Source organism: Asterias rubens, chromosome 8, assembly GCF_902459465.1.
Source record: "Asterias rubens chromosome 8, eAstRub1.3, whole genome shotgun sequence".
NCBI classification, from domain to species: Eukaryota; Metazoa; Echinodermata; class Asteroidea; order Forcipulatida; family Asteriidae; genus Asterias; species Asterias rubens.
This window is the reverse complement of record NC_047069.1, coordinates 4,589,596-4,605,093: the sequence shown is the minus strand read 5'-3', so window position 1 is coordinate 4,605,093 and position 15,498 is coordinate 4,589,596. Positions and strand designations below refer to the sequence as shown.

Here is a 15,498-nt window from a genome sequence, read left to right as displayed (position 1 = left end):
TCTCAAACTAAAGAGGACGCTATTTAAGAGGACCGTTAAATAACGCTAGTGTAGTTAGACACTGCCGTCAGAGAGATAGATAGATGGGAACAACAATTTGATTCTGAAGATTCTGAGAATTCATCTGAATAGAACGATGTCTGAATATAATTTTGTAAAGGGAGGAAAGCTGAAGCTTAAAGGCACCACTAGTGATCGTAAAAGGTTTGTTTCGATTGTTTTTTAGTAGTGATAGTGTGTACCCCATGCATGCCACTGTGTACTAGTGTAGTGTAGTAGTAGTAGTCTAGTCACTAGCATGACTAGTAGTATTAGTAAGTAGTAGTAGTAGTAGGCCCTAGGTAGTACTGGACTACCAGTTTTGTCAACGACAACAAGGTCAAAAGGTCAAAAGGTCACAAGGTCAAGGACTTTTATCAGTGAATCTTCCTTCTTCTTCTTCTGCTTCCTTGAAAAGTGCAGCCTTCAAATGATTGAGATGTATAACGCACTGTCATGAGATGTGTTTTTTTTTGTCATGAGATTGAGATAGGCCCCCTATGGGGGGATGGTTTTTATTAATAGGCCTATAATATTATTTTTTTAATTTTTTTTATTCGGCATAAAAAGTATAAAAAACTATAATTTAACACAAACAAAACACATAAAAAATACAAACATAAACAAAACAAAAGCCAGGGACATGTTTGCACATGTTGCTATTGTTTCTTGCTCTGCGCACACTTAAAACGCTATACAGAAGTTAGCCCTGGTAGGACGTCAGTCAGTGCCACTGCACTGACGTCCTGGGTATAATTTATAAAGCTTCTTTACAAACAATGCGAACACAAATTTGACTACAATTTTCATTATTTTTTACCTTATTTGAGAAGTTGAAATTCCGTACATATATTCTTAGTGTCCCTTAGTACATTTTCAATGAGTTCACACCTAACAATTATATCCATGGAAGAAATTATTGTAGAAGATAAGCCCTAGTTCTGTACTGGCGATGTGATCATCATGTACCAATTGATAGTGTGAGCTAAAGTGCTCATGGCTTTTGAGTATAGTGCCGTAATTGGCATTACGTCGTGTGCAATAATTGAATATGCCCCTTTTTAAATTTGCGCAAAACCAGTCGTGCGTTCGGCTATACAGAAGTTAACTTCAGTCACACTAAACAGTGAATGTTAATATAACTGCGCTCTGCAGAGCACACAGTTGCACATAATATATGGAGGTCTTGACATTGATTGTCACTGACTGTGAGTGTGCGTGACACCTTACTCTACTGGTGACACTGACACAGCTAACCTTACCTATAAAAGAGCAAGTTCGGGTGAGCGACAAGACTTGACTACAGACACCGACTAGACTAACCAGAAAGATTGACTATATCTAACCATGGATGTAGGATCGAACCAAGCACTGCACTGGCATGATTGATGTGGTCAACTCGATCGAGAGCAGTGGTAAAAAAGTCTAGTCGCTCACCAGAATTAGCTCTTTAGAAGTAAACTGCAGTGACTGAAGACATAACATCTGAACATGAATATTCAATGGTTTCATGATTAACTGAATTCAAATTAAAAGCCATCATATATCATTTCTTTGTTTTTTAAATACCCCTACCTGCTTAACCTTTTTGTTAATTGTGTCTTTCACAGCAAAAAACACAAGAAAAAGCGGAAGAGGGAAGAAGAGAAAGATGAAAGACTTCCAGATGCTGAAAGTCATGGTGAGAGAAAAAGAGACTACTGTACACTAGTAGTGCGACGCGGGTGCTTAGACCAAAAAAGCACCTAATACTAAGCGTGTGCGCACGCGCTCAGAGCCGATTAAAAGGATTTTTATATCTGCTGAGGTCAACGTCTCAAAAGTATGATGCCTTTTCTCAGAGTGTAACTCAGTTCACATTGTTTCTATTCCTGCCTTCTAGGAGGCTGGTGGGCCATCAGGAACTTTGATGAGATTACCGGTGATGTTGTCATCGAGATGGCACCAAATTCTTTCATCTTTGCGCAGGATACCGGCATGTTTACCCTTGGGGCACCTCACACAAACTGTAAGTGCCTTACTGTCATGTGTGCATTTAAAAATGTTATTGTTGAAACAGTATTTTGAATTTGGGTCATCTTGTGCCCAAGTCAACTCGTACCCAGGTCAACTGGTAACCAAGTCAGCTCTTAGCTCGTACCCAAGTAAATTTGTATCCAAGTTAATTTGTATCCAAGTACCAAAGAATATAATGTATTGTGTGTATATTGTTCCTTTATATTAATTATCAATTCTTATGATACGCCATTTTTAATAAAAAAATTCTTGTGAGCGCCTTGAGCACCCCTTGGGTGGATATGTTTTGCGCTTTAGGAATGTCTTTATTATTATTATCATCAATATTAAGATTCTCCAAACATGCTGTTTACTTTCAGATGTTTGTTGACAATTTTGTTTTCTTTTTCAGCTCAAGAGGGCCCAGCACCCCCAGAGCAGTTGACTGCCATCCGACTGTCAGACACAAAGATTGCTCTGAAAACAGGCTTTGATAAATACATTTCTGTGGATTACGAGAAGAGGGTGATTGGTCGCTCTGATGCCATTGGGCCAAGGGAGCAATGGGAACCGGTCTTCGAAGATGTAAGAAACTCTGAGCTTTGTTCTTTTCCATATTTGTTGTTGAATTTTTTTCTTTTCTTAATTTATTACTTTTAATATGCCATGTAAAGCCGTCAGAACCACATGTGTTGTGTAATGCACGTAACAGAACCCAGTGCACTTATCGAAAAGAGAAGGGGTTCCCCTTGGTGTTCCTGGTTTGACTGGCAGCATATTACGCCACAGCTCTTTTGTAAACCATTACATGGTGCTTTAAAGGAATAGGTCTCATACTTCAAAAAGTAGCTCCACATACCTTGTAGGACAAAATACTGAGCACTTTGATTCTTCCCTAGGGGTGTGATAATAGCCTTTTAGACTTTCTGATTTGTTAACAATGTTATATTTTTGCAGGGTAAATTGGCTTTGATGGGCTGCAACTCTTGTTTTATGTCTTGTAATGAGCAGGATGACATCGTGGCTTCAAGTAGCACAGCTGGACCAGCTGAGATGATGAAGGTAATGAGTCAAACGTAATATTTCAGGGAGAGTAGTGGTATACAGGCAACTGAACAGCTTGGACATTAAAGGCCCAACTTTATCGTTATGGGAGACTTTTAAACGCTTTTTGGCAGCAGACTTACCAAGTAAATTTCCATTGTTTACGTCATTCTGAGCATGCTCACATTTCCAAGAACAATGGAAATACCTGGTAAGTCTGCTGCCACCAATCTTCCTAAAAAAGTATCCCATTACTACAGTACATGTATGTAGCTTGCCGAAACAAAAGTCTGTCTGTATCCAAATCAACATTCTTCATGGAATCTGCCTTCATCCATTTTGTCCACTGCTCAGATCCGATCATGTGCTCCTCTAATCAAGAAGAAGAAAGATACTACACCAGCAGAAGATAAAGGAGACATCTCAACATGTGAAGTTAGCTATGTGTAAGTTACTTCAAGTGTAACACCAACGATTGTCTTTTTCCACACGTTTTACGTTTTGTTTGATACACACACAGGAGAGGGTCAATCACACGCCATATCCACAAATTCATTTACGAATGAAACTATTTACATTTATTTACAAATCTCCCTATTTACAACACAATAATTAATATATTTATACACGAGAGCAATAATAAAACACAATCTGCTTAGACGTTGTCACCAAGAAGGCTCCACAGGTGCGGTACGTGGGGTGTCGACACCAGGCCCGCCGAACACCAAGTCCTTCCCGTCTATAACAACTCTTTCGTTTTGTCCTTCCTGTTTATATACATCTATCTCTCTCTTCCACCATGTGCGGTTCTCCCTTCACGGGTAATAGTGGGGTTTCTTCTCCCAGATTGGGACCCTGGAAAGTACACATAATAACACCTTATAACCTCTGCAATATTATATACAAAAACTGCTATCAAAAGGCGACATCTTAATGCTTGGAAAACGCTACTCACTTAGTTTCAACCATAAGTCTACAATATTAACAAAATAAAAGCTCCACAAGTTTGTTTTAAAGGAAATTTCTTCGTCAAACACAAACTCCAAATTACTTGATCTCAATACCTTAATCAAACAAAAACTTCCTCAAATTAAATTATTAAACACAACAAAATATGATTACTTACAGGTCGTTCTTTCGATCCGGGCCTAGAGTAGTACGCCAATGAAACTGCTTTTAATGATCAGTTGACACAATATTATTTAGGCTGTACTTGACGCTCTCGGAGCACTCAATTGCTCATTCAGTATGATACACAGAATTTAATTTGGAAACAGCTCAGTTCTCAATAACTGGCTCTAAAATATCGAGGCTGACAAATACAACGTCCTCTCCTCTGATATCTCAAGTGCCCACTCAATTAATATTTTCTCCAGATGAAAGATTTTTGAAACCCGCGAAAAGGTGTACCCCGTGACTTCAATGTATTGTTGCCAAAAGGGGTGCATCATCGAAACAGAAACACTACTGGCCCCATATAAATTACAGCCAATCACAGAGGATTCTCTCAACCTCAGTAACTCTCATTCATAAAAATGAAGTCTACAAATTTTACGGGCCCATTGGCCATAAAACCCAAAATCTTGTTACTCTGTAACGCAAACTTAACTTTGTACAAAATAGTAATTTCTCAAAACTAATTCACTTCGTGACAGTCTTTTTCCACACGTTTTACGTTGTGGTTTGTTCTTGATATTTGAAACAAAAAAGTTGCATCCCCTTAAGGTGATCACTCTCCTGCTGCTTGCCTCCCAGGTTGTATCAAAACTTGGGTGTGATCCATCCCTGTGATGTTGGCTTTAGACTGGCACCCTCAAAGAAACAAATATATTGACAAAATAGGGAGACTGCCAACCTAGGTAGCTCAGTTGGTAGAGCGCCTGCACGTTCAACCCAAAATTATTGATTAATGTTTATAAAAAAGGCAAGCTGCTACAAATTTTGGCCCTGCTTTTCCGGGACCAGCTTCCTCTTAAAGGCTGGGTCACACCAAAACATCTGAACCCGTCCCAAGAAAATTGTCAAAACGGGCTTTCGACCACTTTTTCCCCCAGAACTGTGTGAGAGAGAGAGAGAGTTCGGTGTGATGGGGGTTTAATTGTGGTTATTTCTTGCCTGTAATTGAACTCGTTGTGAATTGCTTGTGGAAGTAAACGCTCCTTTGAATTGAAGTATTTTAGAGAAACATTTCACATCCAGAGTTTCATTTATAAATGACTAAAAAACAATTGATTTACAGGAAAATTGAAGTACTTTAAAGAAACATTTCACATCCAGAGTTTCATTTATAAATGACTATAAAAAACAATTGATTTGCAGGAAAATTGAAGTACTTTAGAGAAACATTTCAAATCCAGAGTTCCATTTATAAATGACTATAAAAAACAATTGATTTGCAGGAAAATTGAAGTACTTTAGAGAAACATTTCACATCCAGAGTTTCATTTATAAATGACTAAAAAAAACAATTGATTTGCAGGAAAATTGAAGTACTTTAGAGAAACATTTCAAATCCAGAGTTCCATTTATAAATGACTATAAAAAACAATTGATTTGCAGGAAAATTGAAGTACTTTAGAGAAACATTTCACATCCAGAGTTTCATTTATAAATGACTATAAAAAACAATTGATTTGCAGGAAAAAGTTCCAGAGTTTTCAGGATCACAGACTGCGGGTGAATGAGACTGAACGAGGCGGCCTGACCAAGGCAAGGACAACCGGTAAACTACATGAAGCATTACTTGATAGGTATGTACAAACCTTATATAGCTTTCAAATCCATCACTCAGTGAGGCTGATTTAAAAAAAAAAGTAGATTAACTATCCAGCCTGGTACATTGACGTAGAGCAACAGGATCCATTTTAGCGGTACTGCTTTTGGAAAATTCTTTCGCTTACGGTACTTGTAAATCACATGGGCTGTAAGTGCTGTAAGCATAGCCATGAAAGTTGGCCAAGGTTTTTAGTCTAGATGTTTCACTAAAGACCTTTTTTTTTTCATTTTGCAGGAGGGAGAAAATGAAAGCTGACAGATACTGTAAATAACCCATAGCAAAACACATGACTGCAATCATCCGCACAAGCTTTTTATTCTCATGTTACACCTTGAGAGTTCATCATTCTGCTGATGTTTCAACCAACATTGCTGAATGCCTTTTGGAAGAACTTTAAGACTTCATCAGACGGCACAAGTTTAACATGTTATAAACAGGAGAACGGATTACACAGTCAGCATTGTCTGGAGTCCAGTATCAACATGTGCAATTGAAGTGGCATATTTAGAAACAACCTGATGACTACTTCATTCCAACATGCCTCATTATAAAATGACATGGGCATATTTGTCTAGTACCTAGTGGTATTACAAATGAATGATCACATCATGTCGTAGCACCACTCTACTAAGTTATTCCCCTGCCTAGGGTATGTTTTTATCTTGCAAGTCAAAAACTTAATGTTTAAAAACTGAAGGTTTTTTTTCTCTGGTTATTTATTTTATCTATATGTTGGGTCACATCAAGTGAGGATACTGGTCTTTGACAATAACCATTGTTACACCTGTGTTATAAATGAGTTATTGATTGGGAAAAAAATGTACAGAGAAAGGAATACTTGTTCAAAGTTCCATTCTGGAGTCACTTTTTATAAATAACCCTGATCCAATTTCTCTGTTGTAAATAATGTCCTCAGATCAAGAACATAATAATTTATAAAATACATGTACATTTAAGTTGTGACAACCCGGACTTTAGTTTCATCTTTTCTTCAGCCATCACCAATAAGTGCCTCCAATGTCTCCACCTACAAAAAAGAAAACAGAATTGTTATCAAATTAAAGAACAGCAACTGGAAAGAATCAAAAGGTCCCAAGGGAACACCAGTTTATCTGTTTTTGGCCTTTAAAATAAAATAACAACAACAAATAAGCGAGGGATTACACTGAAGCAGCGAAATATTGTGTTGTTGATCAGAAGGGCATAATCAATCTGTTTGCAAAACTGTGTTCTGAGAATAAACAAAATTTAGGAAGTAGGCCAATTGCTTAGCACAAAACAAATTTGCGTAGCTGAACCAGGTTACCAGCCAAACAAAGCCATGTAATTCATTTTGTTTTTTTAACTGGCTCCCTGCAACACTTTACTTCATGTTATTTGTTTTGACGGGACTAACCTCTTTCTGTCTGATTTGAATGTCCTCAAGAAGACCATCCAGCAGAGCTTGGAACCGATCCTAGAAACAAACAACAGTCACAAAACAAATCTTGGTCAAATTTCTCTAGATGTATTTAAAAATCTGCATTTCCAGTCATTGTTATGTTCTGAACATTTTGTGTAAAAAAAATTAAACAAGCAAATAATCAAACAAATAATTTGATCATCTTATGCAGGCATGATATTCTTCCTACTTACGTCTGATTTCGAAAAGTCAGACAATTTTTTATTCACTAGCCTGGTTAAACCCCACACCTTATGTAGGTCAGTCCTTGTACCCAATAACATTTCCCTGCGTTTGTTCATCCTTGTACCCAATAACATTTCCCTGCGTTTGTTCATCCTTGTACCCAATAACATTTCCCTGCGTTTGTTCATGAACCAATTATCATGCCTGCTTAAGGAAATGCTACTCTTTTCCCTGATCCAGCCTGGAGCAAGCATAAGTGTACGAATAATTTGTATGTTATAACGAAAATTTGTTTATTGTGTTTTTAAGTTGTTTTTGTAAATACTATATGTAATTTTGGGTTGAACAACAACAAGTTTACAAGACCAACCAACTGAGCTCTCATGCCCCCCGTCGTCCTATTTTGTCAATAAGTGTTAATTTTAATTAATCACCAATAAAATGTCTTGCATAAAAAAATGTAAAAATATTGTTTGTGGGTTCTTTCAACCGCTTATCTTATTTCATCCAAATGGTTATATTTAAACACATGGTAACTACAAACAGCACATTTTGTGCGTGGACTTGTACTACTCAATATACAAAGAGGTCTTATTTTAGTTTGTAATTGTACACAGCTTAACCTTGTGGTTTATTACTTGTTAATCTCCACCTGTGCTGTCATGCCATTTTTCCGTCGCTCCATTATTTGAACGAATGGGGCAATGGCTACCTTAAAACAATATCACATCATTATTTTGTGCCAAATAATGGAGTGCTGGAACACTTTACATGTAGCATGATATCACATGTGAAGGTTAAGTTGCATCATGCCCTTGGTGTACATGCCATTCATGGGATACAAATATTACTACCCATGAGTGGTGGCTTCTTGGGCATTATCCTATACGCATTTAGCTTTACCTTGAGTAACATGTTATCGACTGTGCGGATGGACTCCTCATGGGCTTGCTTTCTTTCCTCCAAGTCTGCCAATTCCTTCCGTAGTTCTTCAAGGCGATTCATGAACTCGTCTAAAAGAATAATAATAATAATGAAAACTTATAAAGTGCACAAATCAATAAAAGTGCTCTGGGCACGAAATACAAACAATAAAATGCACTTGTACAGTAACCAAAAATTGAAACGCAAGCCTAAGCTTAAAAGAAATTTCCATTTAGCAAAATTTAAATAAACTAACTTCAGCTCTTAAAAATTCCTGAAATGAACTTAAACGCTCCTGAAAATCTGAACCTAATTTGCTGATATTTGGACTTACTTGGTTGCTCTGTCTCCTCCATTCCCATCTTGGAATCTTCATCTTCTTGATCCATCCCATCCTCTTCTTCCTCCTCTCCTCCCAGTAGCTCCTCACCCATCATTACAGAGTCTCTGGTATCCTCGTCCATGTCTAAGATATTGATGTCTTCATCTTCTTCTTCAGAGCTGCTCACATCGCCAAAGATGCGGGTGAGGTCGTCGCCCTCGGCTGCAAAAAAACAAAAGTGTTCAATATAAAATCCTACTGGACTGTGCAAAAGTGGTTTTGAAAACACACAATCTGAAACTAACTCTATGGGTTTGAACCCAATCGGAGTAATTTGCCTGTGGATTTGTTCACAGAACTCGGGAACTTGCCAAGTATTAAGTTACATCGGTGCAAGGGTAAAAACCAAATTATAATCTTTGTACTCCCCAGGGAGCTGAGACAGATTATAAGAATGTTATTGGCCCAACGACCAGGGCGGCACTATCGTAAAGCCCATTGAGATGTTATTGTGAAATAACGTTATATAAGAACTAGTTAATATTATTATAACTATTATTTGCGTCAAATGTTTTAAAAGCACAGATATAATGTGTACTGACCAGAGCCATGAGATACACCAGGTATGGTAGGGTCCAAACGACTCTCATCTTTAACATCCTCTTCTGCTAAAACTTCCCACCCTATCAAATTAGAACATTGCCTCCATAAGGAACATAATGCTTTAATGGAACCTTAATGAACAACCCTTCCAGATATATGCCCAGCAGAAATCCATGTCAACATCAATTAAACTTTGCACAATTAAACATAAACACTTAAATTTGTGGGTTAGTTTTACTTGATGTGTAAAAGTAGAGCCATCCTTTGGTTTATGTCAATGTAATGCTGATTTATAGACGAAAGTCACCTATGAAAGTTTCAGTTGAATACAATAGATTGAGCGAAAAACTGTATTTTCATAAAGAATGTTGAATCTATCCATGTCATTATCAAAGTAGGATGCATCATTGGCAACACTAGTACCTTAGTTTAAATAACTGATACTTCCTTCCATGTCTTCTCTCCACTTAGGTTCCTGGCTAGTACAGTGATTAAGTTAACCTTTCTGAGAGTCTCTGGCTTCATACCCAGATAAAATGTAATGAAAGGATACGAATCTTGATTGCAGTGCTGTCCATTCTCAGTAACCTCTTGACCTCTTCCTCGACATCAGGGGCTTCAATATACTGTCAAAGGAAAAACAGGACAAATATGTAATGGAAAGAGGTTTAAGTCACAATGTCAATTGAAACAAGCTGTGCAGTATCAGTCTTCATTATATTATTTCAGTATTTAATTCTAATCTATTCATACCTTCTTCTTTGCCGTCTTTCTGAATCGCCTTTTCCTAACATTCTTCAGTGGCGGAGTAACTGCAAGAAAACGAATTATTTAAAACTAACTGCAAGAAAAGCTCAAGTTATGTAGATAAATTTATGACAATGAACAGACAGGCCATTAGGTGACCTAGATTTTGACCAGTCGATTGATTAGATGCATTCGAGTGAAACACAGACCTTGCACACGTGGTCACTTTGGTAACAAACACCTGCAGACACTATGGTCTCACTCTCTGAAGGGTTGACCAATAACAAAGCAAAAACAAACTATCACATCATGCTAATCTTTATAAGGTCTACTACCATTCTAAAAATGGATCAGGGCTCATTTTCATGGCTCTGCTTACTGTAATCAGCGGAAGCAGGGAATTCCTTGCTTACGTCAAGCGTATTTCACATGTTGGCAGGGAATTTTGGCTCATGCGTACTCAATGTTATTAGGCATTCTTCGCGTACACAGTTAGCAAAGAAATTTGGCGCTTGCCATGCAAGCAGAGAATGGTGATCATTAGCGCAGAATTTGGTTGTAAGCAGGGCCATGAAAATGGACCGTGGCCAATATTACTCCCAGCCTCATTTTCATACATTCATTTGAAACAAAGAAATCCAAAATGGCTGCACTGCAATCAAGGTTGATGTAGCTGTTATAATCTACTCACCTCCATGATTTTGTATAAACTTCTTATCAACTCTGTCTGTCTTTTTCAATCCCTTCTCCTCCGCTTCCTTTTCTTTCTGATCCGTCTCCAGAGTCTGCTCCTCTGTGCTGCACACAAGCATCTACAAAAAGGAAAGGATGTAGACATTTTTGTAACCACTCGGCCATGACCAAATAACTTGTGGTAGCTGCAACAAAATGTTATTACTGAACAATCAAATCTCATTAATAAGATGAAGAAAAAAAACATGCGATTACCTGGTCAATATCAGCAGTCTTCCAAAATGTCTTCTTATCAATCGTCTTGTGAGATTCTAGAATGCAGGGCAGGTCCATCAGCTGATGATGGGACAAGATCAAACATAAAATTACAACAAGACAAACTGCACTTTCAATCTTCCATTATGTCCACAAAAAACAACAGTGGCGGCACACTATTGAATAGATTCATTAGGAATGTCCATTCAAACTTCAGTAAAGGTGTTCATTTTACCAATTCCAATTTATGGATGAAAAATGAAGCCAGACAGATCAGTTTCCCATGTTCACTTCTGTAGTACACACTTGGTTAAGTTCCTCTAGGTTTTGTTATTGAGCTCCAGTTATTCTTCCAGATGAACATGGAGAAATCTCTGCCACCCCCCCCCCCCTCCCGATCCACACCTAAACCATGGGCCAGGTATCAAAGGTGATTTAAGCAGACCTTCTTGAAACTTGCTTAATCTTACTTACTTTTGCAGAGAATACTTCATCATTAAATTTGACAGTTCCGTGGCGCATATCAGCTGCAGGAAAAGGAAAGTTTACAAGGATCAAAAACCTTGTACCAAAACAACAATATGAATCACAATTGGGGTTTTTTGGACAATGTTTCATTTCACATTGAAATTTAATTTAATTTTAATTCATTAACATTTATTTCCTTAAAACAAACTGATTAGTTTACAAAGATGATATATACATATCAGCATGAAGGCAAGGCTTGCTTCCACAAAGCACTACAATTCTTTGAATCGTACACCATTCACAATCGTTCACTGTATGGCACAAAACTCAAATTACTTGGTTTTGAGAAAACTTACACATGATCTCTATTGCTAGTTTGTCTTTAACAGCTTGGCTACCTATGTTCACCAACTTCCTCAATTCACCGCTTGCATGCTGTACAAAAAAAGATTCCAACTGTCAAAATGAGGTTTGAAAATATTTCACACATAAAAATGAATTTGACAATAAGTTTTGACAACAATTTGTAGATTCCTTTTTCTCCTATTTTGTGGCATAGCTCTCAATTATAGTCAGTCCAGCTCCTATATTTCTCTCATACCAACCCAGTATGTTTTTTTGGTATATTTCTTGTTACCCGCTTGTCTTGTCTCCTTGTTTGTTGTTTGTCTGTCTAGGCTGTCTTCTACAAGCAGTGGCTTAATCCGACAGCCTCTTTGGTTTACATAGATTAACTATTTTACCTTCATACTCTGTGCTTATGATTTTGCTTATCTAAGTAATCTTTTACTAAGTAATATGTTAGTATGAAATAAATGTTGACTCGAATTGAAATGAATTGAATAGTAGTAGCATGGTGACCTGTGGCATTCTTAGAATGAAGTGATTCTCCATTTCTGGTAGATGCTCGTCTCTGCGTAGTGTGGCTGGATTCATCTTGCTACTTGCACCACCTTGTCTGCTATTAGGTGTTGATCTTCCACCGCCTCCACCTTTAGGGGTTCCTGGCCTATTGACAAAAGAGATATTTAGGTCTACCTTAAAGAGTGTTGATACCTTTTGTAGATCAAGTTTTTGGCCATGACATGAATTTCTACTCACTGTGAATGAAGATGTTAATATAATTTACCTGTAAAAGTTTTTAAACCGTGTAAGTTTTATGTAAATCTGTGAACATCGTGTGTTGTGTCGTACAAAAAGTACCCAAACCCTTTTAAGTTCCCAGAGGTTCCATAATAGAGCCCAATAATTCATACTGTCCAGGCTAATCACTTTAGGCTAACCTTATGAACTCATATGCCATGATACCCTAAACTGGACCATCCCACACATACTAGAGGGGGTCTCAATCAACAGGGATCGGTGATTTAGTAAGGAGGGGGCAGCATCCTTTGTGTACAAAATTGGTATGTAAATTTTCAATGGAAGATGAAACCAAACTATAAAACTTAATTAACCCAGTTAGTTTCTCTTGTGTTTTATTACTTGATATTTGAGATAAAACTCACATTCCCCTTAACCTGATCCCTCTGCTGGCAGGTTGTATTGAAAAAAATTGGGTGTGATCCCTGACTATATTGCAGTTACAGGTTGAATGGCTTCTGACTGGCAACCCTGAAGAAAGTTATTGATAGGGAGACTGCCATTTATAGAGCTCGACAGCTCAGTTGGAAGAGCGCCGGCAAGGTTTAAAGACACTGGACACTATCGGTAATTGTCAAAGACCACTCTTCTCACTTGAGCTCATTTGGTCGTCAAAGTTGCGAGAGAATAATGGGGAAAAAAACACTTGTTGCACAAGTTGTGTGCTTTCAGATGCTTGAATTCGAGACCTCAAAATCTAATTCTGAGGTCTTAAAATCAAATTCAATTACTTTAGAGAGAAATTACTTCTTTCTCAAAAACTATGTTACTTCAGAGGGAGCTGTTTCTCACAATGTTTTATAATATCAACAGCTCTCTATCACTAGTTACCATGTAAGGTTTTATTCTAAGAATTATTTTGAATAATTACCAATAGTGTCCAGTCCCATAAAAAAGATGCACAGCCTTTATACCCAGTTTGTTATCATACCTGCTTCCATTTCGGTTTGCCCCAGGCCGGCCACCAGGACGACTGTTGGGTCTTCCACCAGGTCTGCTGTTTGGTCTACTGCCAGGTCTGCTGTTAGACTTGCCACCTGGTCTTGGCCTGCTACCTGCTGTTGACCGTCGTGCATTAGCCGGTGACTTACTCTTGGCCTTGCCACCGGCCTTACTGCCACTGCTACTCATCTTGATTCTGTCAAGAAACAAGTTTGAAATCATTAATAAGTGCAACATCTTTTGTTTTTGCTATAAACTGTGCTTAAGGTATAAATTGTGGAGCGTGACAGAATCTCATGCCACACTGGCCCTACAGACAGTATGTATTGTGTGTACATTTCTTCTGTAAGACATGCGTGCAATGCAGGATTCAATGGGAGTGACAGAGATTGTTGGTGTATTTAAATAGTTTATACTGCTAAAAAGACAACTGGCTTTCTCACGTCTTTGTGTACAAAGCCTTGCTGCGCTGCCATTGCCAATCAATGATGGCGTACAGCACTTGCGCCTGTATGGGCTAAAAAGACACTGGTCTCAGACGGGTGTTTATTTAATTTATTAAATATAGCTGCGTGGCTCCACAATTGAATACAGGAGTCCGTTGGTTAGAGCTGTTTTCAAACTTCAGCTTAGGCTCTAACTCTGTTTGATTGATGTTGGAACCATAAGCAAAGAATTGGTGTTTACTTTTTGAGGCAGGCAATTATGTGCATCACGCCAAGCGTATCACGGGAAAGCATAGCAGGGAAATTATGGTTGTGCGCGTACGTACTCCACGCTACTAATGCATTCTTCGCTTACACAGCTAGGGGGATGAGGGGGGGTGGGGGGAGGGGAAATCGGAAATTCGGCGCTTGCACAGTAAGCATAATTCTGCTGTAAGCAGTTATCTGGGCCCAGTAAGATTGACATCAATGCACAACCGCAGCATGAACAGCCCATAGGCACAATTTTATAAAAAAGCTGTTTAATTAAAGCTAAAATTCCGAAAATACTGCTCAGCAAATTTATTGTTTGTTCAAATGATCTCCTCATCAAAGGAACTCGACAAACTCCCACAAAGGGATATAAACACCAAGCTGACAACAGCCAATCTCTCTCATACAAACATTGGTTTAACGTCTATGATTATAAATTACACAAATCAAGAAATTGTGATTCAGTAACTAGACGACAAGATTTATTCTAGTCCTTGTGAAATCAGCAGTTAGCTGGGAGATTTGAACCCAATTGCCCCATGAGCATTACGTGAAGATGCGGTCCGCTAAGGAGTAATAGAGAACGACCGAGGAGGGCTGCGCTGCGGGGCTCTCGCCCAGCTGCATTGGGGGCCCGGCACGGGGGGAATCCGCATGGGGCCCCGACTTGGTGGAAAGCTGGTCTTGTGGGAGCATGGCAAAGCTCGGATCACTGCACCTTTATCCAATGATATCATCACTCGATCTGACTGGCAGTATACAGCAATAATGGTAACTTTTTGTGGTAACCTACAGTTACACCATCCCCATGCATACAGTCCCCTACACTGATATTTAATTTTTGTGCCGTAGGCTTTTTTTTCAAAATATTCTTTTGTTTTGACAACGTAACTTTATATTCATGTGGCGGCACTATGCATCTGTATGATACTGAGTGATTTTAGAGATAAACCTTACCTCAAATAATGTCAAGAATTGTGGATATTGATAAACGATTTCTGACCATCAACCTCTGGAATCCCAGTTCCTGAGCTGAGATTGCGTACGGATGATAGCGCCCTCTTGTGTGGGAATTATAAGAAGGTCTTCCACAAGCACTTGGGGCGGCCCTTTACATCAGTCTGCCGAATTGAACTCAACCCAATTAAGAACAAGACTGCTATAATTTTGTGTTTGTTCAATAAAACATCTCATTCATTTGAATTAGGCTATATCTGGATTA

The 15,498-nt window shown here is 38.4% G+C and overlaps 2 protein-coding genes across 2 annotated transcripts; one reads left to right on the top strand and one right to left on the bottom strand.

Annotated features, from left to right (window-relative positions):
- The first annotated feature begins 54 nt into the window (after positions 1–54).
- LOC117293247 (protein FRG1-like) lies at positions 55–6,180 on the top strand. The gene is made up of 8 exons (XM_033775468.1): positions 55–204; positions 1,650–1,720; positions 1,922–2,047; positions 2,447–2,619; positions 2,992–3,096; positions 3,433–3,524; positions 5,718–5,828; positions 6,089–6,180. Exons 1-8 carry the CDS (start codon positions 137–139, stop codon positions 6,123–6,125), a joined length of 783 nt encoding a protein of 260 aa, XP_033631359.1. The 5' UTR covers positions 55–136; the 3' UTR covers positions 6,126–6,180.
- A 610-nt stretch (positions 6,181–6,790) lies between these two features.
- LOC117293246 (transcription initiation factor TFIID subunit 7-like) lies at positions 6,791–15,318 on the bottom strand. The gene is made up of 14 exons (XM_033775467.1): positions 15,234–15,318; positions 13,568–13,774; positions 12,355–12,502; positions 11,850–11,928; positions 11,500–11,552; positions 11,026–11,106; positions 10,769–10,889; positions 10,084–10,142; positions 9,884–9,956; positions 9,330–9,410; positions 8,740–8,949; positions 8,385–8,494; positions 7,251–7,310; positions 6,791–6,881 (listed from the first exon to the last, which is right to left on the bottom strand). The coding sequence occupies exons 2-14, from the start codon at positions 13,765–13,767 to the stop codon at positions 6,846–6,848; spliced, it is 1,311 nt and encodes a 436-aa protein (XP_033631358.1). The 5' UTR covers positions 13,768–13,774; positions 15,234–15,318; the 3' UTR covers positions 6,791–6,845.
- Positions 15,319–15,498: the final 180 nt, after the last annotated feature.